The sequence below is a fragment of the Lates calcarifer genome, linkage group LG9, assembly GCF_001640805.2.
Source record: "Lates calcarifer isolate ASB-BC8 linkage group LG9, TLL_Latcal_v3, whole genome shotgun sequence".
Taxonomy (NCBI): domain Eukaryota; kingdom Metazoa; phylum Chordata; class Actinopteri; family Centropomidae; genus Lates; species Lates calcarifer.
The window spans coordinates 18,806,530-18,827,722 of NC_066841.1; the positions used below are offsets into that span (position 1 = coordinate 18,806,530).

The 21,193-nt window shown below is 41.1% G+C and overlaps 2 protein-coding genes across 8 annotated transcripts in view; one reads left to right on the forward strand and one right to left on the reverse strand.

Moving 5' to 3' along the window:
- LOC108873800 (3-hydroxy-3-methylglutaryl-coenzyme A reductase) overlaps nt 1-8,078 on the reverse strand; it is a 336,264-nt gene extending 328,186 nt beyond the window's left edge. For 2 of the 5 annotated variants that reach the window (XM_051073078.1, XM_051073077.1), the window contains exons 1-20: nt 7,785-7,915; nt 7,316-7,495; nt 7,099-7,210; nt 6,860-6,947; nt 6,066-6,150; nt 5,837-5,942; nt 5,609-5,715; nt 5,385-5,504; nt 5,084-5,217; nt 4,685-4,971; nt 4,422-4,576; nt 4,121-4,315; nt 3,829-3,987; nt 3,578-3,735; nt 3,358-3,463; nt 3,050-3,220; nt 2,749-2,889; nt 2,015-2,173; nt 1,329-1,483; nt 1,166-1,243 (exon numbers count right to left, since the gene is read on the reverse strand). In XM_051073078.1, the coding sequence (XP_050929035.1) occupies nt 1,210-1,243; nt 1,329-1,483; nt 2,015-2,173; nt 2,749-2,889; nt 3,050-3,220; nt 3,358-3,463; nt 3,578-3,735; nt 3,829-3,987; nt 4,121-4,315; nt 4,422-4,576; nt 4,685-4,971; nt 5,084-5,217; nt 5,385-5,504; nt 5,609-5,715; nt 5,837-5,942; nt 6,066-6,150; nt 6,860-6,947; nt 7,099-7,210; nt 7,316-7,495; nt 7,785-7,814 (2,682 nt within the window). In that variant the 5' untranslated portion in view covers nt 7,815-7,915 and the 3' untranslated portion in view covers nt 1,166-1,209. Of the gene's footprint in view, nt 1-55; nt 1,244-1,328; nt 1,484-2,014; nt 2,174-2,748; nt 2,890-3,049; nt 3,221-3,357; nt 3,464-3,577; nt 3,736-3,828; nt 3,988-4,120; nt 4,316-4,421; nt 4,577-4,684; nt 4,972-5,083; nt 5,218-5,384; nt 5,505-5,608; nt 5,716-5,836; nt 5,943-6,065; nt 6,151-6,859; nt 6,948-7,098; nt 7,211-7,315; nt 7,496-7,784; nt 7,916-7,938 lie in introns of those variants that run through there. The other 3 variants (XM_018662126.2, XM_018662131.1, XM_018662123.2) reach the window with 3 other exon arrangements.
- Nucleotides 8,079-9,399: 1,321 nt separating this feature from the next.
- Nucleotides 9,400-17,239, forward strand: LOC108873859 (beta-1,3-galactosyl-O-glycosyl-glycoprotein beta-1,6-N-acetylglucosaminyltransferase 4). 3 transcript variants are annotated; one of them, XM_018662203.2, is made up of 4 exons: nt 9,400-10,781; nt 11,660-11,943; nt 12,062-12,124; nt 12,255-17,239. In XM_018662203.2, exon 4 carries the CDS (start codon nt 12,256-12,258, stop codon nt 13,558-13,560), a length of 1,305 nt encoding a protein of 434 aa, XP_018517719.1. In that variant the 5' UTR covers nt 9,400-10,781; nt 11,660-11,943; nt 12,062-12,124; nt 12,255; the 3' UTR covers nt 13,561-17,239. The 3 variants fall into 3 exon arrangements, with proteins under 3 accessions (XP_018517719.1, XP_018517734.1, XP_018517725.1); XM_018662218.2 differs by having other exon boundaries at nt 11,665-11,943; XM_018662209.2 differs by having other exon boundaries at nt 9,400-11,943.
- The last annotated feature ends 3,954 nt before the right edge of the window (nt 17,240-21,193 follow it).

The window sequence follows — 21,193 nt, forward strand, 5'->3', positions numbered from 1 at the left end:
TTTTCCATGTCTGGAGTCATTTGTTCATATTACACAAAAACCAATGAGACATCACTAAGGGAACATAATGTGATTTATTTTTTAAATAAAACAATCTTTTATACAATCTTTTGACATTAATATCTTAGAATTGAATATTCTAACTAACTAGAACATGCTAAGGCTCAATTTCTCGAAGACATACTGTATGTAAGGCCACTTCAGAGCTTTCCAAAAATGACGTTACAAGACCCTGCAGTACTTGTTGCTTTAAACCCATCCTCTTACTTCCACCCTGCCAACAAATCAACAGCTCCACATATATAATGGTGTACCATAAAAGTTTATTAAATTCATTTGCATGGCTTTGGTTTTCCTGTTTGTCTTAGTGGTTAAACAAAGTCTGAAAAAACCATAAAACCCTTTAACGGCAGATGCTTTTTAACCTCGGAACCGAGAGGTCAGACAGCCACAGTCATTCTACAGTATACACAGTATACAGTAGCACCTTAATTCAGGAAGCGTTGTGCAAGTGATATCCTAACACTGATATAATACAACATACATTCAAGCAGAAAGTTGGCATTTTGAACTCAACGCGTCACTTGTCACAGTAACAGTATTGTCTCGAGCAAGCTTTTGCCAAGTGCAAAGATCCATTTTTCAGTTAAACAGGTGTTAGAGCTGTTTGACAATCTTCCCTCATGCGTTTTAGATGGAAAACCATACTGGAATTTATGTAGAAGTTGTGTCTTTCCAAGTATGGCAGAAAAAACTTCTGGCTTTTGGCCTTACTAGTCTAGGGAGGCACGGGGTACTTGTTCAAGACTTTGCGCAGCAAGGTGGATTTTGCCAATCCAGACTCCCAGTTGTCCCAAGATCAGTGCTGACAACAATGAAGGTTTTCTCACACACTACTGCAACGTTAAGATGCAGACAAATGGCACGAATAAGTAAACGCAACAGAACAACTCAATCCAGAAAGTCTTTTAGCAATCAGTCAGGTGACACTCAAAGCAAGCACACATTGGCCGAGGTCTTCAGCATGTGTTGGATCTGGCTATTAGCCTGTTACCCTTTAGCATCTGGATTTCCACAGCACTCCCTTCAGAACCACGTCACTAGGAGACCCTTTTAGTTGTCACGGTGAAGTGACGGTGTCCGGAGGGCTGGTTCACTCTGGCTGAGATGGACCTTCAACATTTCACATCACGCAGCCGTCTCAGACTTTTACGAGGGTGTTTCACACAAATTTGTTTTAGATCTAAGAACGGAAAGAACAAAGTCAGCACTCGCAGGGGAAACGACAACATTTACAGACCACAGAGCAGAGGAGTAAAATGTCTGACCTGTTGTGAGTCATGTGGCTTTTGACGAGGTGTCCAGCAGCTAGAGCAGCCATGAGAGAGAGCTCTCCTGCCAGGACGGTGGCACAAACTATACGGGCCAGCTGACGGGCATTCTCACCAGGCTGGTTGGGACTGGTGCCTTGGACACCAAGCATCTAAAGATAGACAGAAATGAATACAGCTATTTACTGCCAAGGTTTTGTATTAGAAAAACATATGGGACCTGGATAACCATAGATAGTTCTAATGTGTGTTCCTGGCTGTATAGGTTCACTCTCTTCTAAATCGCACTCAGACTCTATTAAGTCCAGTCAGATTTATATGTTTCCTTATTTACCAGCTGCCTTAAAAACTCAGATTCATCACAGTGACTGCAGACTCCTCAGCCCTACCCCTCATCTAGCTCTTTATTTGCAGCATCTTGCTGCTACATGTCTGTAAATCAGTGACATAAAAAAATGAAATCTGAGTGGTAGGAATTTCAATTAAAGATTTACTTACATATGCATACTTGTTTTGTGAATTGACAATTAGGATCCAGGTTCAAATATTTTAGTAGATTCCAATTCCAGTGTTTTGCTACTTACAATATCTTTAAAGAAATCTGTTTTGTGAATGACTTGAACACAAGGACTGAAAAATAAATAAAAGATTTTTTTTTTTTTTTAAAGTATGGATGACATTACCTGCAGACAGGCCTGCTGCGGCTGCAGGTTGGTGCCTCCTCCCACAGTACCGAGCTCTATGGAGGGCATGGTGCAGCTGATGTACAGGTCTTCTCCATTTGGACCAGCAGGTTCCATCTGAGTGATGCAGTTGGAGCTCCCCACTGTCTGAGCAGGATCCTGAAATACAATACAGCAATATTACTCACCAAGAGTGGCAATGTACTGAGGAATGCTTTAGTCTCTGCTGATGTCCATCACCAATATAATCATTTTCTGTAGTGTCACGCTCCCACAAATATCCAAATATTTCCCGACAATAAGATTTTCTGTTACTTTTCTTTTAAATTTCACCAACTTTGTTTTTATCACTATGACCTCATGCCACTAAACTCTTCATATTTTAGAGAGAGTCTCTGATTCCAAGCTGAATCAGTCTGACTGTTGAGAGTCAGAGTATCATAGACTCCTTTTTAGCCAATAACAGACTGATACATGAGCTTGAGTTGCTTCCAAACTCTCTCTAATTTTCAAGAAATCCATTTATGGTTCTGATAATTTTTTTTATTCTGTGGCACATTTTGGAATGTAGTACTTTTTGTAGTACATAAACCATTCTTTTGAGTATCTGATTTCATTTACAGTAATTCTGTGACTTTCAGTGACTTCCAATACTGTACGTTGCACCCTTTGCAGCTACCCATGAATGTGTGTATATGAAATTTAAGGCTAAAAAGATATGAGTGATGGATTACCTGTCCACAGGCGATGTATATGGCTGCCACAATGTTGGCAGCATGAGCATTAAAGCCCCCTATACTGCCTGCCATGGCTGAGCCCACCAAGTTCTTGTTGATATTCAGTTCCACCAGAGCAGCTGTACTGCTCTTCAGCACCTAGAGACGCATTAAAATGGTTTGTTAGTAAGAAATGTATAGTTCTACAAACAGCAGTAGATGGCAGCAAACTACCACGTCTGGTTGTTTTAGCTGAGCACACATTTTACACTGTTACAACCTGAGTTGCAGAGAACGAGTTTAGTTGTAAAGTGCTTACCTCCCTGACCACCTTGGCAGGGATGGTGGCCTCACAGACAGCAGACTTCCCCCGGCCCAGAATCCAGTTGATGGCAGCAGACTTTTTGTCGGTGCAGTAGTTGCCACTGACCGACAGCACCTCCATGTCTGGAAACTGCTGCTGGAGTCTGTGCAGAGCCTGCTCAGTCCCCTGGGAAAACACAGCACACACACTGTTCAGTATTTACGGAGATACAAGAACACATTGTTTAGACAACAGAGTACACTGACCAGAGACAGGAGCAAAAGTTGCTTTGAAACTGGCTGCTACACAAGATACCATCATACCTTGGAGAGCATGTTCATGCCCATGGCGTCTCCTGTCTGAGACTGGAAGCGAATGTACAGGTTCCTCCCAGCTAAGCCCACCAACAGCTTCTCCAGACGAGCAAACCTAGAGAGAGCAAATATTCACGTATGAACTATGTGTACTACATCAAAATTTCATATATGTGATTCTGTATTCATTCAGTAACTGTCTTCAGCGAGTCACAGCATTTCCTCTGACCTGCTAGTCTGGTCGAAGACCTCTTTGATCAGGCTGAAACCCTCCGAGGTCTCGAGCCAGACTTTGACCTCTGCAGCCCGGCACACTGAGGGCAGCCTCACCACAGGACCCCTGGTCATACTGTCAGCTAGGATCCCGCTGCGGCAACCCCCGCTCAGCTGGACAGGAAGGATGACAGAGTCAGCACAGCACACATACACACACACACATACATACAGAAATACAAACAGTGGACCACAGCTAGAGCTTACAGAAAGTGCCCTGCATCCTCTGTTAGTGCTGGCGACCAGGCAGCCCTCTGTGGTCGCCATAGGAATGTAAAACTGCTTCTCATCCAACAGAAGAGGACCAGCCACTCCCACAGGTACCGGCATGTATCCGATTACATTCTCACAGCAAGTGCCCATCACCTACACGACAAGGACATAAATATGGGCTGAATAAAAGCCATGCTACAACTACAACATGAACACAGCAACATTTCATTTGCCAATAAAATTAGAGAAAATTAATCTGCCATACAAATATGCATGTTGCCAATACCTTAGAATAGTCGTAGTCCTTATAAGGCAGACAAGCCAGGGCAGATGGAACAGGCAGTTTGGGTGATAACATGTCCCTCCTGATAGCCACGCCCCTCTCTGGAGTCTCAAGAACCGCTTCCAGTTTATAGTTCAGGATGTTACGTGAGGTTATCAGGTTTATAACCTCTGCATCACTGAGAAAACGGGGACCTCTCTGGAACGCATCATGGACAAACCACTGATTTATTAAACTTCAAACACATATAACCTGTCTATACACTGGTGTCAATCAAGGATTTCTATCTGCACTGGCAGCTTACCTGAGGGTCTGAGAGGATGGCCATACATTCCTCCAGTGTGCGGGGCTCTGAATTAGAGCCACTCTGAGGAACAGAAGGTGTTGGCGAAGGAGAGTCCCCCAGCTGTGAAACATGGGGGCTGTTTTCCACTGAGACTGCTGGAGCCTGACTCAATTCTGTTGCAGGGGAATCAGGAGAGACACACAGGCCGTGATAAGCAACAAAGCAATTACATCGGTGAGGAAACAAATTATTAAAGCCAGCAGGGCTGATTATAGTCTCACCCTTCTCTCTAACTGCTCTGTCAGCCTCAGAAGAAAGTATATTGTCAGAGACAGCTGCAAAGGTAGGGCTAGTTGCTGAGATACCGTTCCCAGTCTTCTGGAGTCTCTGGGCTGGGAGGTCCCTCCTGCAGCAGTCCCCTGCCACCCTGCAATTCTGGGTTGGAGGGGAGCTGATAATAGGACTCTTGAGAGACAGGGAAGACTCTGTCTCTGTTTGCTCAAAGAAGACGTACTTCACCGCCAGGAGCAGGGCAAGACCGAGGGTTATCACCTGCTCCATGTCCATACTGGTAGGAGGTAAAAGAGAGAGGAAGTTGTGCGTGACTGTGTTACAGCATCAGAATCAATATGTCAAATCTAGTAACAGAATGAGCCATATTTCCTCTTTAATAGTTTTACCTGGTGAGCTTCAGAGGCCACATGGTACCACCTGCCTCCAGTCCCTTAGCTACGGGCCCCTCCACTGTTCGATTCTGACCTGGATTCTCAGCTGCTAGTCGAGTATGGGCATGAACCAAGGCTAGACCCAGGGACTGAGAGAGACATCATAAAATATTCCTTTTATTGTAATAATATTTTTTTTTACAATTTATTATATCTAATAATTTACTGTTAACATCCATGGGTGTATATATATATATATATATATATATATATATCTAGAGAGTTAGAGGAGAGAGTGAGAGAGAGAGTTTCTCACCATGATGATTTTAACCCTCTGGGTCACAGGATTGGGCTTGTTGTCCTCTTCTTCAGCCAGCACACGGGCAAAGTGGCTCAGCTGCCAGATTGGACGACCCTCACGACTTTCCCTAGACAGCTGTACACAAAAACACACAAAAGCATTCATAGATGATAATTTCCAGATGCAGTGACGCTTCAATTTTTGGTCAGACTCTCCAAAATGTCAACAATCATTCTCACCTCCAGGACCAGTGAGACACATGCAGGGAAGAAGGTCATAAATACAAAGTAATTGGCCAGGACAGACATACAGCCAAAACAACACATGATCTCTAATTGAGGCACTCCTGTAAAACAACAGAGAACAGCAGTGAGTTAAATTTCCACTCACTTTACCATCCTTACAGAATATTTAATATAGATATTTAATATATGTCACTGTTTCAGAGGTAAAGAAATGCTCCTTACCTGACATGGTGCCAATCCCAATGACCAGACACTCCACCAGAGCATCCAGGGTGAAGGTGGGGCCCAGGATGGCCATGCCGTGAGAAATATTCTCCCTCACCTCCTCCTATACAGAAGACACAGGCCATAGCACTAGTCAGTGAAACTATCTGCTTTTGCCATTAATATAAATGGATCTTTGTTCAGTTACAGTTCACACATATACAAATACAATAAAGTTTGATATTACCTGAGAGTTTGAGCTGAGGGCAAATTTGGCCAATGCACAGGCTTTGGACAGGTCGATGAGCAAGAGGAAGAATGGCAGGGCTTCACTAGGAGGGAAATGGTCAAATGATAACCAGGAAACAGTGTTACTACTTCACTGCAGCCCTGTCTACATTGCAGGAAACTTATCAGGTGACACTGAAGTTTATAAGTGGCAGAAAAGATTAGAATTAAAAATCACTATTATGAAAGGGCTGCACAGCTCTTGATCTAGCATCATGTGTCTTATTATGGCTCTTGGATGTTCATACTGTACATAATGTGCCCTCAACCTGAGTCTGTAATTCTTAATCCAGCTGCAAATCATTCAAATGGCTGGAGGCCACACTACATGACTTTACTGAGCCCTGACTTAAAACCAGGGATTTTTATTTCACAGTTTGATCTCACCAGTATACTGTTAGTATAAAACTAATGTAATATTGTTAGGGTGGTAGTCAGGCATTGGAGTTAAAATGCTTTGCATTGAACATTTCTTACAACTAGTCAGTAATGTCTGCCCACTGATTAGGGCGCATAGAGAAAAAAAAGGAACTTCTATTTTTGAATGGCAAGTAACGAAGAAGGTGACATTAATTTCAGGCTCTTTGAACAAAGACAGTGATTCATTTTTCCCTCTAAACTTCCCTTTAACCTTCTCACTTGCAATCCTAAATTATAAACACCCAAATCAAAACATGGAACTAGGATATGAATTCTTGCTATTATACATATTCTGGCAGCAGAACAACATGTTACTGCATATGAAACACTTACTTAAGGCCTGTCAGCTCTTTCCCAAAGAAATGGATGACCACTGTACTGAAAACAAAGCTGGAGAATACTGTAAATAAACCTGCAATACCTGTAAGAAGAGAAAAAAAACAGAAAGAAAGGTGGAAGTTTAAATATAAACAGTACTGCATTTTCATAGCAATACTGGGTAATATGAGGCAGTGCCATTACAGTTAAATACTGAGCATGCTGCAGCTTCTACACCGTCTCATCATACTAACCCAGTATATACTTGGATCCCAGTTGTCGAAGATTCTTGAACTGGAAATAGATGTAAACGATGGCCATGCAGCGAGTGACTGTTAGGATGATTATGTCACTGCTGTGGATTTTCTAGAAGGAAACAGGCACAGGAGAGTTGTGTGTAACCTGTTTTCTTGGCTGTAAGTGAGATAACCTGCCACACCCACACTTGCATCCTCTCACACCATGACTCACCTCCTCGACTTTGGGGCAGTCATTCCAGCTGCACATCTGACTGCTTGCTGCCAGACTATTCATGGACACGAGGCAGATGGTGAGAGCGAGGGTGCCCACTATTACCTCCCATGGGTGAGAAGCCACCAGCAGGCCATGGAGCCTGAACAGATGTGCCAACATGGTCTCAGGATGCCTCACCTGTGTTAGAGAACAATAAGAACATCACCCCGTCATTTCATTTCAAGAGTGAGAGAGAAGATGGGGACAGAAAATGAAGCTGATGTATTTTAGATGATAATCAAACCAAAACCCACAGCCCGTTTGTATGACAGCTATGCCTCCACTTAACGGCTAACTATCGTGAAAGACGAGCTTTTAATTCATATTTTTAGACTGATTCTAGTGTTCTCTGTGGTAGTTATAAAGACAAGTAATATCTACGTTTAAGACAATATGTGAGACGCGTAGCTCACTGCTGTATACTGACCACACAGTCACGGTTAGCGTTGATTAGCATTAGCTACATTAGCTGTCACAGCCGGACTAAACGACACAGTCCGTCGCCAAGGTCAGTTCGCCCCCAAGCGTTACGACACTTTAGTCGTTAATGTCTAAAAACACAAACTCCTAACTTCCCGTACTTCCAAATGTATGTTTCACCGTGGTCAGAGACTCCTTTCCATGATTTCAACGCCTCTTCCACAAATCCCTTTGCTAGCTGGCTACTTCGTCCTGATGTAACGAAACCAATATGGCGTTACGGAAGCCCTAACGTCATGTTTACGTCATACGTCGGGGGCAGCGGTGGAGTTGACACAGAGGTGAAGGCTGTGGAGATCACAGAGAAAATGGTATTAAAAACTAACACAACTTCTGTTTGTTTTTTTCTTTTAAGTTCTTTTCAGACTTTCACTTACTTTATTAATTGTATCGTATGTATTTGTTGATACAATATACAAATAATAATATATTATGCCATTATTATATGTTAGAAATTAGAGTGATATAAAAGCTGTTTGACCACTAGGAGGTGCAGGTTTTCTGCCATATGAAAGCCATATTCACTCATAATGAATCATAATAACCTGGAATGTAAGCTAAGATAAAGTAACAGTGAAGTGAGGATGGCATGAATAGTTTTTATTCACCAGTTAACCTCAGAAAGTGCAGTAAGACAGAGATCAAATCAATATTTGATCCCACCTTTGCTTGTTCCAAGCATCTTGGAGAACTTGCTGCAGTTCTTCTGCGGATTTAGGCCATCTCAGTCTACTGTCTCTTCATGCAGTCCCAGGCGGACTCCATAATAGCCGTTCTGATTATGGCTGTATGTTTGAGCTCGTTGTCGCCCACTCCAGAATGAATTTCGGACTGAGCAGACACTTCCTTGATGGTGCTGTGTGATAGATGAGTATGTAAACATCTAAAGCACCTAAAAACATTTGCACAGTACTGTATGTTACTGTCCCCTTGGCAAATACATACTTAGCACTATTCATGAAAAGACATAAAACAAAACAAAACAAACAAATGTTCATATAAATGTTAAACATAACATGGGACCTTCTTGGTAATTCAAAACTGTAAATCCACATTTGTTACAAATATTTAAAATGCGTACCACTAAATTATGTCAAAATCTGGTTTTACAACCATAATTATTTTTCATTTACACTGCGCTCATGTGCTCCATAGTCCTACATAAAGTTTTGTTAAGGGACCCAGAAAAGCTGGCACCCAGGCTGTGCATGACTTGGAACTTGGAGGAGACAGGGTGTTCACAACACACAGACAGCCCAGCAGGAAATGTTTTGGTCTGATGGGCCTCCTAACAGGTTAAACAGGTCTTATGCTTAACTGTCAATTTAAGCATAAGACCACTAAGTAACATTTATGCAAGTAAAATGAAAGAAATGAAAGAGCACCACTAACTCACAATGGCATTTATGAATAATGCCATCGTAATCCCATCTGACCATCATTCATCTGTGTTTAAGGCTATGATCAATTTCCCTTAAAAAAAAACTGGGTATTAATGGATAGAAGACAGATTAAAGAGGCTCTCATTCTATCTCATAAATATCATGTAGCCTTGCTGCTGGATGGATTTGATTTGATTTTTTCTGTTTCACAGAAAGTCAGTAAGTTACTTTGTGCTCTGTGTGGCATGTGGACATTTGAATCCTCACTGTAATCACATTAATCAATAACACAGGCTCCACAGTGCTGTATCTTACACTGTACAGTACACAAAACAGCTTCTGTGGATTTTTGCATGAAACATACTTTGCACTTAAATTGTTCAGGATTTCATGCATACTAAGTGAGTCAAAACTGGACATTACCTGAAGTTACATCTCATTCTTAAATGTTAGACAAGACTTAGAAAAGACTTTATTGACAATATTACCTTACTGCACAACAGTAACGTAAACTGGGGTAAGACACAAGAAGTATACTTAAATCAACACATTTAGTTGTTAATGAAATCATAACAGACCACAACTTATTGTTATTATAAAACTAAATGTAAACTCTTGTAAAGGGCATCTTCCCTCATGACCCTCATGAGTCATTTTGATCCCTGCAAACTTTATTTTGCCCCTGGAGGGGAAAGCACTCTGGCCAGAATAAGCACCGTGGGAATGAGTACACACACAGGAAACCTTACAACCTTGGAACCCAGGAAAGAATATCTCCAAATGAAGAATCAGGCATATAGTCATGATTTTCTTAAAGACGATGAAACTGGGCTGAAATTAACCAAAGTGGCCACAAGGTGTTCACATTATGCGATCTGCGGGCCCAGGGAGTTACATTACAATCCCCAAAAAAGGAGAAAAGCAGAACATCTGGATACTCTCAGCATGACGTCGTCACCCTCTCTTCACTGTACATAACATGCAGCCACATAGTGATCCGGAGCACACAGCAGCAGTACGAGGCTGCTTACACATTCATGAATCAGTAATAATCATGCAACAATATAATAGCAGCCTGTAACAGCTACAGTGGCTACACTTAACTGAATTATGAGCAGTCCTACTTTTACTTTTGATAGGCTACTTGAAGTGCAACTTATAAAGTAATTATTTGCAATTGTGCATCAGAATTAAACAGAGGCCTATTTCCTCCTGCGCTGATCAACACACTCCTCCTTTGGTGCCGCGATATCGTCTCCCCTGTGACGTTGTGTTCCTGCTGTCTTCCTCTCCTGGAACTGCTTCTCCTGACAGGCTTCAAAACGTCTGTGGATCACGGGTTGTGAATCGTCAGCAGCCAGGTTGTTTCCCACTACACCCGCAGATTTAGTGAAGATTTAACGGGGAACTAAACGTTGCCTGTGGAGAGGCACTGCCCTGAAGGCTAAAGTCAGGGAATAAAAGTCTTCTTCTCGCAGTAAATGCCACAGATTACTGTACATGGGAGACTGACACACGACGGCTTGTATCTGTGGCTATTTTTAGTTAGGTACAGTATAACGGTAAGTCCCCCCTCCGTTTAGAGGGGCAGGGCTTTTACGCACCACCACACCTCTGCTGGCAGTATTTTAAAAAAAAAGTTCTTTGTCCTTATTTTGTGTTATTGTAACTTTAACTGCTTGGTAAGAACGCTTAAATCTAAATTTCTTTCTTGTGCCAAACTCCAAAGGGAATTTGTACAAATTTAGACCAGACCACAGTTTCCACAGTCCCTCAGAGATTTGTTCAAACTTCTCTGAAGAGACGCTTTTCAAACTCTTCAAACACTCCAGAAAGATAAAATTTCAAAACTTATTATGAAAGGATAAACTCTGTTGACGATAATCTTCATGCGCGATCACCTCACTGAGTCGACAGCGTCGAGCCAGCAGAGCCTGTTTGGAGCGGTTTAGAGGAACCCTTTCGCCACTCCTGCTGGTACTGTGTGTGGACTTGTTTAAATGACACAATCAAGAGGCTTTACTCACTTTTTCCTCGACGTTTTCCTCTGCTGAGGCCTGAACCTCACTGACTCACATATTTTCATTCTTTTTAAATAATAATAATAATAATAATAATAATAATAATAATAATAATGTTGCACTTCAAGACGATAAAATCCGTTATTTAATTGTCGAGTTTCCGTTTGAGTGTGACAGTTTTTTGGAACTCTCTCTTTTCCCGCAGTGTGTTCAGATGACTCAAGCCACGGGGTTTTCATTCATTCTCTTAAATCAGCTGCAGGTCCGCTATTAAGGACTTCTGCTCAGGGATGTCTGTCATTTGCGCACAGCTCCCCTCCTTCATCCGCGCTCTTTATTTACTTTTCCAGCATGCTACATGTAATAGAGACATTTGATCAACAACAATATTTTTTCTTAATTGTTATATCATTTATCAGTGCAGGCCGAGGCTTCCCTGAGCTCCTCCCTCCTTTCCGGGTTTTTTTTCCCTTCTCCACCACATCAAGAAACTCAGACACAACAGAGGACGTTTAAAGCGTGTTGGAGCCTTCTTCTTGACCTCCTTACGCTCTGGACTAACATGCTGACACTTGGCAAATGAAATCAAGAACGAGGTTGAAGCGATGGTGTTTTAAGTGACGATAGATGTCGCAGCAGCCGTGCGTAAAAGTGGAATGGCACGGAGGAAAAATATCTACAGTTATAGTTTCTTCTGTTATCGGTAAGTTGTTAATTATTACATCCCCTTTACTGTGTGTGTAGGCAAGGACCACAGAAGCAGTTCAAAGTCTAAATGTATACTCGTTTTTTTATATATATATATATATATAACTTTTTAGAGTGCGACTTGATGAAACAGCTTACTAAGCGTTTGGCAGACCGGCAACTGCGTATGGACCCAGGTATGTCAATGTAATAATCATATCCACACTTAGTTTCCGGGTGTCATGTCAGTTTTTAACCTGTTATGTTACTGTGAATGTGAGCTTTGGTTTCTGTACCTTCATTTTATGTTTTCTCCCTTTGCCACAGAATGAATACAAGATGTTTATTTGGGAGACTAAGGGGAAGGAATTTCAAAACTTCACTCCTGACAGTGCTGGTTTTATGTCTCGTGCTGTTGGGCTGTATCAAGTACAACGACGTTACTGAGTCATTAACTACTATAGCAGTTTTAGATGACATTCAGACATTTCACAAGTACAACATTAACTGCCCAGCTATATATGACATGGACCCGGTGGAGGTGGGTAAATCTCTGATCATCCGAAGGAAACAAGTTGTGGAGGATAAAGATGAAAGCCTTATTAATCTCACCTCAAACTGCCCATTATTCATCAAATCCAGAGGTTATGATGACGTGTGTGTCTCGGAGGAGGAGAGAGACTTCCCTCTTGCTTATTCTCTGGTTGTGCATAAATCTGCATGGATGGTAGAGAGACTTGTCAGAGCACTGTACTCACCAAGCAACATCTACTGCATTCACTATGACCAGAAGTCTTCAGCTCAGTTCATTTTAGCCATTGAGGGTTTGGCCCGCTGTTTGCCCAACGTCTTCATCGCCTCCAAGCGAGAGTCTGTCTATTATGCGAGCATCAGTCGATTAAAAGCTGATCTCAACTGTCTGTCTAACCTTTTGGAGTCGGAAGTCAGGTGGAGGTATGTCATCAATCTCTGTGGTCAAGACTTTCCGCTCAAGTCCAATATCGAGCTGGTGTCAGAAGTGAAGAAGTTAAAAGGTGCTAATATGCTGGAGACAAGCCGACCCAGTGACCACAAGAAGCAGAGGTACGCCTTTCACCATGAGCTGAGAGATGCCAACTTTGAATATCAAAAGCTGCCGGTAAAAACACAGCAGGCAAAGACCCCACCACCTCATAATATTGAGATGTTCTCTGGCAATGCCTATTTTGTCTTGTCACGGGACTTTGTTGTGCACTTGAACTCCTCAGTAGTGGTGAAAGATTTTCTAGCCTGGTCAGAGGATACCTATTCCCCAGATGAGCACTTCTGGGCAACACTTGTGAGACTGCCAGGTGTACCTGGGGAGGTTCCCAGGTCTCAGCCTGATATCACTGACCTGATGAGTAAGACCAGGCTGGTGAAGTGGCAATACCTGGAGGAGAACCTTTACCCACCCTGCTCAGGACAACACGTTCGCAGCGTTTGTATTTTCGGTGCAGCAGAACTGCGTTGGTTACTCAACTATGGTCACTGGTTCGCCAATAAGTTCGACCCCAAAGTGGACCCCATTCTCATTCAGTGCCTTGAGGAGAAGCTGGCAGAAAAACAGAAGTTATTCCAATTAGTGGCATCCCCAACATGTCACAAGGGTTGACCACAGTCACAGTACAGGCTGCTAAAGAACTGATACCATTAGTTGATTAAAATTACTATGCAACAGTTTTATTAGTTGGTTGATCAATTAAGTTATTTTTCAGGCAGATGATCTTTAATGTGAAAATGTGCTTAATGTGCTTAATAGAACTGGATTCTTTCTCATTGACTTTCAGTTTCACTTCAACCAGTTTCAAAGGCTTTGATCATTTTGGGGCTTTTTCTACCATAAACATGTGACCTTAAACGACCCCTTTACCCAAAATACTAAAAGATTGCCTTTCCAGAAATAATGTCCCTCACTATACTCATGATAATCCAGACACTTTCACTGTGAGCAGTTTTTGTTGGAATTAGTTTTAAAAGGAGAAACAGGCTCTAACGCTGAGTAAAATTTATTTTCTAATTTACAGGTGTTAAGAAAATATGTGTGTATTGGTAATTTCGGTGAATGACTTTAAATGACGGGTAACCAGAATGTAATGAGTGGTTACATTTAACACTGAACATGCCCCAATCTGACAATCCATTTCCAATTCTACTGATGTGTATGGAAAGATTTTAAAGAGAGCTTACAACATATCCATCTCCTTTGAACAATTCAGTAAATATGATCATATAAAATTATGATGGCCTATGGTATATTTGTGTCAAACTCAGTGCAGACAGAAAATTGTACTCTTTCCTTTGTTGTGTTTTTGTACTTCTCAGAGCTGGCTGCTTGACTCGGCTGTGAATGACTTGGTTGCAGGAAATGGGCGTGGGCACAACTGTAGCTGTTGCCACGACAATGCAGATAACCAAGTCACATATCTGTATTCACATGTCATCTATACATACTCTTTTTTCCTAAGACCCCATACTGTGTCACCTCTAGGTTTTCATACTTATAAAAGACCCAGTTAAAAATTATTGAATGAAACCTAGAGTACTTCTTCATCCAAAATGCAATTGTGTTTCAAAAGTCTTTTCTTATCGTATACGGCTGGGGGTTGCAGGTTTCCATGTCACACTTTTTTCATATCTGATCATGATTGGTTTCTATAATTGTGCTGGTGCGAATATAAATTCTGATTTACGATGAGCACAGAGAAACCTTCCCCCTTCAGCAGGAGCATGAGAAAATAAACTCTCTACGAACATCCTGCAAAGTCAAGCTCAAACATCAAAGTTAAATAATAAGTAAACAGTGACTTCAGTTTTCATTACATCACACATGAGATGACATAAGTGGCTGTGTGCAGTTAACGGCCTCATTCTGTTAATAGACAAGAAAATTATTGCACAACATGCAAATTTATTTTAATAGCTTATGTCACAATTTGCTTGCATTGCACAGATGCACAGCTGATAAATACAGGTGACACATCCACTAGTTTGTGTATTCATGAGAGTGGGAATGAGGAATATGCCAGAAAAGCTACAGTCGCAGTTTGTGCTGTATACTTCCTCATTTTCACTTATTTGCACTGATAACAGTTATATTTGGAGTTTCGAGTGTGATTGGTGCATGTGATGCACGTGCAGGAGGAAATGGAAGGACTCAGAGATAATATTGATATTCTAACCGCTTCCCTTCACTAATAACATTGTTAACATAAATAAAATGTGAGCTTATTTTCTGAGTTTTCACTTTAGCATTACATATTAGCAAGCAAACAGGAAGTCAGGAAGGAAGAAAATGTTCAACAATGGGAGAGTGCGTCAATCTCAGCGTGGCATTGAGTGTTTCGACCCAATCAGCTGTGAATTACAGTTTATCTTCCCTCTGTATGGTGAGGTTGCCAGTGCTGGTAAACGGAAAGATGAGACTCTTCCTTTTGAAGTCACACTTCATTAATTAGCAGCACACATAGCACATTGGAAGTCAGGTTACACTCAGTCAGAATAATGGCCGATGGTAAGGGCTGAGCAATCATCACTGCACAACATGGTTCACCAGTTAGTGGTAGTCCACACTGTGGGTTGGAAAAAAAGTCAGTGGTGCACAAAGTATTTTTAGACGCTGAAAAGCACAACAGGAAAAGAAAACATGATTAATAGGTTGTGAAGCTAAGGACTGATGGAATGTCTCCAATGTGCTGAAGTGCTGATTGAAGTACACAGCAAAGTACACACATCAAACGTGTTCATCAATGTTCTCCTTGGGAATGTATGACAGTCAGTTTGTGTCATAATCATGAATTATGAGAAAATCTATTCAACTTGCAGCTATCAGCTTACACACATGGGGTGTTTGTTAACAACCCTTCCTCTTCCCTGCTACAAGCAGTTTAGTTACAGAAAACAGCGCACCACTCAGATAGACTCAAGAAGGCTTATTAAGTTCCTGTAAATTATTAACTTTAGGGGACGTTCCGGTCTGTGCATGTGTGAGCAAACTAGATGATCTGGCATGAGAACGCTACACCTGTGTAAGCACCAGTGGGAGTGTCAGGTGTTTGCGTCTGTCTTCAGGTTTTCTGTCACTGTTTATCTCTATAGCTTAGGCGCAGGGAAAAGGTCAGTGAATGCACATGATTCGACAAACCCTCATATGCCATTCAATTTGATACTTAAAGCCACCATGTATAAAAATTTAAATATGTGATCGGATGTGACATTGAGAATGAAGAACTGAAACTTGTCTTGTTTTTCCACAAAGACACATAAATACATACATAGGGGCTTTAAAGGGCAACTCTATCAGCTTTTTACTGTAAGTAATGGGAACCTAAATAAATACACAATTTTCCTCCAATGTAAGAAGAGTTTTGGTTGTTTCATGTTGTAGATTTCAGTATTTCCTTTTCCCTCTGTGCTTTTCTTCTTCTAGTTTGAAGTGGGTGGGGCTCAGTTGGAAAAAAGTGATGTTTCATACCTCTGTGAACAAATCAGTACTTAACAACATTTGAATCTGATCTGATGACAGGTTGTGGGGCTGTCAAATCGCACCCACTTTGTCCTGAAGAAGCAGAATAATTTAGGTTTTGTTAATGTCTGGTCACACCAGCATTTAAAATGGCAAAAATATCACATCAGTTCAATTAATTTCAGTGGAATTGCTGCAATCATCTTTGGTGAACTTGCCTGTACATTTGCTTTGTTGATCAATAATATGCTATCATGACTACTGACCTTTGAGGAAACACACAGATGCTGTATTTATTTATGCACTGTCATGGGAACTACAGAGAAAACTCCCCTTATTCTGACTTGGGAGTGTTCACACATCGTTCCAAGTTAGTCAAGCCTAGTACTAGCCATGTTGCCACTTCAAATAAACAGCAGTCTGTTACAAAAAACAGTGTACAGCTCCCATAGAACGAGTTAAATGGATTTCATTAGTATTAATTTTGGATTTTATTTTGATATTACTACCAGTGATGGTGCATTATGTGGCTTTATTTGCTGTGTTGTACCATATGAGACAGGAGTCAGTGGTGCAAATATGTTTATTGCCCTGACAGTTGCTAACTGTTCAAAATGTCAGAGAGAGGGGGATACAGCCAACCACGGAGGAAATAGAAAGAAGCCTACAGAGCTGTTCTGACTGACTAGCGGTTAGCTCTCCAGCACAAAACTAGAACTGCGAGTAACCTACATATTTTGCAAAGACACAAGAACAAATTCTGCCCTGATCCTTTGTCATGTTATCAGGCATTAAAACCGTAATTAAAAATAAACACCTAAACCATTAATTGTTGCTTATTTGGTCATTAATATGTGGCAGGTACTATAGATAATACTTAAGATTTGGAGCCAAGTTTTCTTTATCAGTCAAAAAGAAATAATTTGCAAATACAACTCTTTGTGTCAGTGATATGAACACATATTAAGTTGCAAATATAACTGGTGCAAGTGAAGAATCACCTCTTAATTATGTTGCCAGTTTGATATATCACCCAGTAATCGTTTTTTTCCAAAAGCAACAGCAGCTGTGTCTGATACTCGAAGAAAAGCTACTGTGTTCATCAGAGCTCATCTACTGGCAGTTAAGCACAGCTCAAGTTGAGAGGGTTGAGACTACTGCTCTGAGCAAGCTGCTGAGACTACAGTAAGATTTACAGACACAAGTAACAGGAGAAAGATTTCAACAAACACTTGTGTTCTTTGTTCTGTTTGAAATGAAACTTTAAAATGCTATATTCTTATTGAAAGTGGTTTAAATTCCATGAGCTGCCATCTTCCACAAAATCTCTAGCCTTCCAAACCTGTTCCGCGACCCTTTCTTCGTAGTTTTATCCTTGTGGTTGGTTTTAATAACATTTCACTCCCACCTTTATCACTCTGATCTGAGTGTGGCAATATGGCTAGACTCATAGCCATGAGTAAGCAGCATGCCAGGGTCTGGCAACTCACAGTGTTCAAGACTGAACAAAAAAACTCATACACAAACAGATAAGAGTTTGTTGCTGCAACTTCTTAATGTGGTGGCACGGGGTGGTTAGCACTTTGAGGTGGCAGTGGTTAGCGCTGTTGCCTCACAACAAGAAGGTTATGCTTTCAAGCCCCACTTCACCCAGCCCTTTTCTGTGCAAGTTTGCATGCTCTCTCTGTGTCTGTGTGAGTTCTCTCTGGGTTCTCTGGCTTCCCCCCACAGGCCAAAGACATGCAGGTTAATGGGTGACTCTAAATTGCCCATAGGTGTAGTATCAATCACACAGTGCAAAAACAAAGTCTTGAAATAGAATTTGACTTTTGAAATTTGTGGGTTTTGTCAAATACTGAGAAAACAGTTTTTGGTAATGTGACTATTTAATGTTGCTGCTGTAAAGTCAGCACTTGAGTCTTGCTGAGTTGACCTATTTAGCTCAACATTTAGTTCTCACACAGTAATGTTGGAATTGTCACACACTACCAAAGCCAAATGCAGTCTGCCGGGGAATTGAAGTCTCAATTCCAAATCCAACAACGTCATATATTCTTCTCCCGTCTTTTTCTCCACTGAATCCTAAGTATCACTATTTCTTCTCAGTTTTTTTCCATTGTTGGCAATTTACTTCTCCACCCAAGTGTTTACATTCTCCTCTGCAGATAGTTTAGATGTCTTGCTCATTCTCTTCTACAGATGCTGAGTGATGAGGCCTTCACGCACAAGTTCCTGTAAAAGCTTTTTAAACATACACAATGTGTCTGTTATGAAGTACTCAGAGGAGAACTTTAAAACGTCAAGATGCTTAGTTTGCTTAGCTTTTTTGTACAGATGATTGGTGGTTTAGAAAGAGATGTGAGTCATACCAAAAGCCTTAAATAGCTCTTGGTAACCTTTGCTAGCCTTATTTCTCAGAAGTGTCAGGTTTCTCTCCAGGCTGCATTACTCTGCTTTGAGCACAAGAGTAATGTTTATGTTCATTGTGCACATAAAGAACACGTAAAGAACACACAGATACAGACAGCACATATATTATGACTGATAAAAGCTTTAAAAAGTCTTAAAGTCTCATACTACTGTACTACTGATTGTCTCATCAGAATATTATAAAATAATGCTGTTGTTTCCATTTGGTAACTTTGCACACTCAGCTGGATTTAGGACCTGATAGCTGCACTTCACTGTCATCTCTGCTATTCAGTCTTACAGCAAGTGTAGTGGCAGCAAAGCAGGTTTCTTTGCTTCACTATGGTGTTTCAATGTGATTGGGTAATATTTTTCCAAGATGCATTATGAGGCAAGTTTAGTCTTTCTCAAAGATTTTGCAGAACTTTTCGAGGTTTTGAGTCAGACTGCGCAGGTCTGCTGTTATCTGTAGAGCAGGACCACATCTGAGGTACAGAAATGAACTGTGATAGGTCAAAACAAGGTGAGAAGTACAGTATTTCTTCATGCTATCTACAGCTGCATTTGCACTGTAAAAAAAAAAAAAAGCAGAGTCACACAAAGTGGGATGTCAGCTGTTGAGTAACACAATGAAAAGATGAAGCCTGAGGTTTACATAGCTCTGCTCCAAAGATGCAGCAGCACCTGTTTTCCCACATCTATGACATTTACATTTGTGAGAGTGATATCACCATTTCTCACAGGGAGGGACCTGAATACTTGAAAGTTGCTTTTGCCTGTTAGTTTAACAGAGTGTGTCTTGATGCAGTCAATGTGTCATTTCAGCAGCTTGATTAAGATGTTAGTTATTTTTGCTATTAAGGGAGGTATGTGCTAATTTGAAGCATGGTCTCCAAAAATAAGGACCGATTCTTGCCACTAGTTCAATTTTGTTTATTGGTTTAAGCACACTGCCTCACAGTGGCATTAGTGTGAACTGCATTATTTTTCTTGTACTGAACAGCTTCCATGTCTGCCAAAACCATAGGCTGGATTTTTCTACACCTTATAATGTCACTCACATCCTCCTCTGTATTTTATTTGATCTTATTTTGCTGGTACATATATCTGGTCCACATTTGATTGAATTTTTGTTTACCAAGAGAGTATCTTGGCCTTTATCTGAGCAGCTTATTTGTTTGAGGAAATTAAACTTCAGAAAAGCTACTGAGGGAATCTTGTGGTTAGACTGTTTTTGTCAATTCTTGTCCAAAAAAGCATTTTCAAAATTACAAGAAAACAATCAGCACAGCTAAAAACCTCACTCTTTATTATTCAGGAGGCTGATTGTGCATGACAGAGGATGTGTTGTACATTGTTTTGAGGTGACAGGAAGAATTAAGGCTGGAATTCAGAATGATGGTGCTGGTGAGAGTTGATTGACTGTTTGCCAAGTCTTCTGTTGTCTTCCTCATTGCTGGAAAATTGATGATTTTGGCAACTTTTGTTTTTCACCTGAACCAAGGTTTCCAAGCCAGGACTTGATCCAGGCACGCAGCCAAACTAGACAGCTGCCTATGCTCCCACTGTCACAGATATCGTTTTTAGTGTTGCTCTTCTTTGAGGGAACTATGAGAATCACCTCACAAAGGGAATGTGGGAGGTTTTTTTTTTGAGTTTCTATGACCCACTGTTGTCAGAATATTTAGCTAAATCTGACAACCAGCAATTTGTCTTCATTCAGTTCATGGTTGTGGACCCGTTGGGCTCAAATTTATTTGAGAGCATTTTCACACCTCTCTACTTCATCTTGGCAAGTTTTAGGGCATCTATCACATCCAGTGTCACTGCAGCTTTAGAGACTGCAGGAGAAGAATTTATAAATGATGAAAAGAATTGAGAAGACACAACAAATCATGGTAAACCAGCAGACATTTCAGCCTCATGAACCTCTTAATTATACAGTTTCTCAGAACAATGCTGAAAATGAATGACACCTGTTTACAAAGGCTGACCCTTATTTTTTCTGGTGTACTTATTTATTAAATATAACATATTTATTCTATGTGTTACCACCTGGCTCATGGGTGGAAACAGGAAAGAGAGGCCGCACACAGAACTGGGAATTGGGCCTGAACCCAGGGGAGAGAGGAAGCACAGATGCTGTAGGTTTGAGCAAACAAGCCTCACAACTCTGCCTACCAACTACCTACAGAGAGCAAAACAGGTAGAGAGACAGAGTGGGGAGGACTGTCACAAATGGAAGCTTAGTATTCAAGTTAAATTATCTGTTGACCTACCATTAGGCCTTATAGTTGATATCAAGTTGTGCTGTCATAAATCTAACCAGGCCTTGTTTCTACATTGCATCTGCTCAGGCTAATCTACACTGGTG

Excerpts from the sequence above, each read along its gene's own strand:
- LOC108873859 (XM_018662209.2), top strand. The coding sequence starts at position 12,256 with ATGAATACAAGATGTTTATTTGGGAGACTAAGGGGAAGGAATTTCAAA.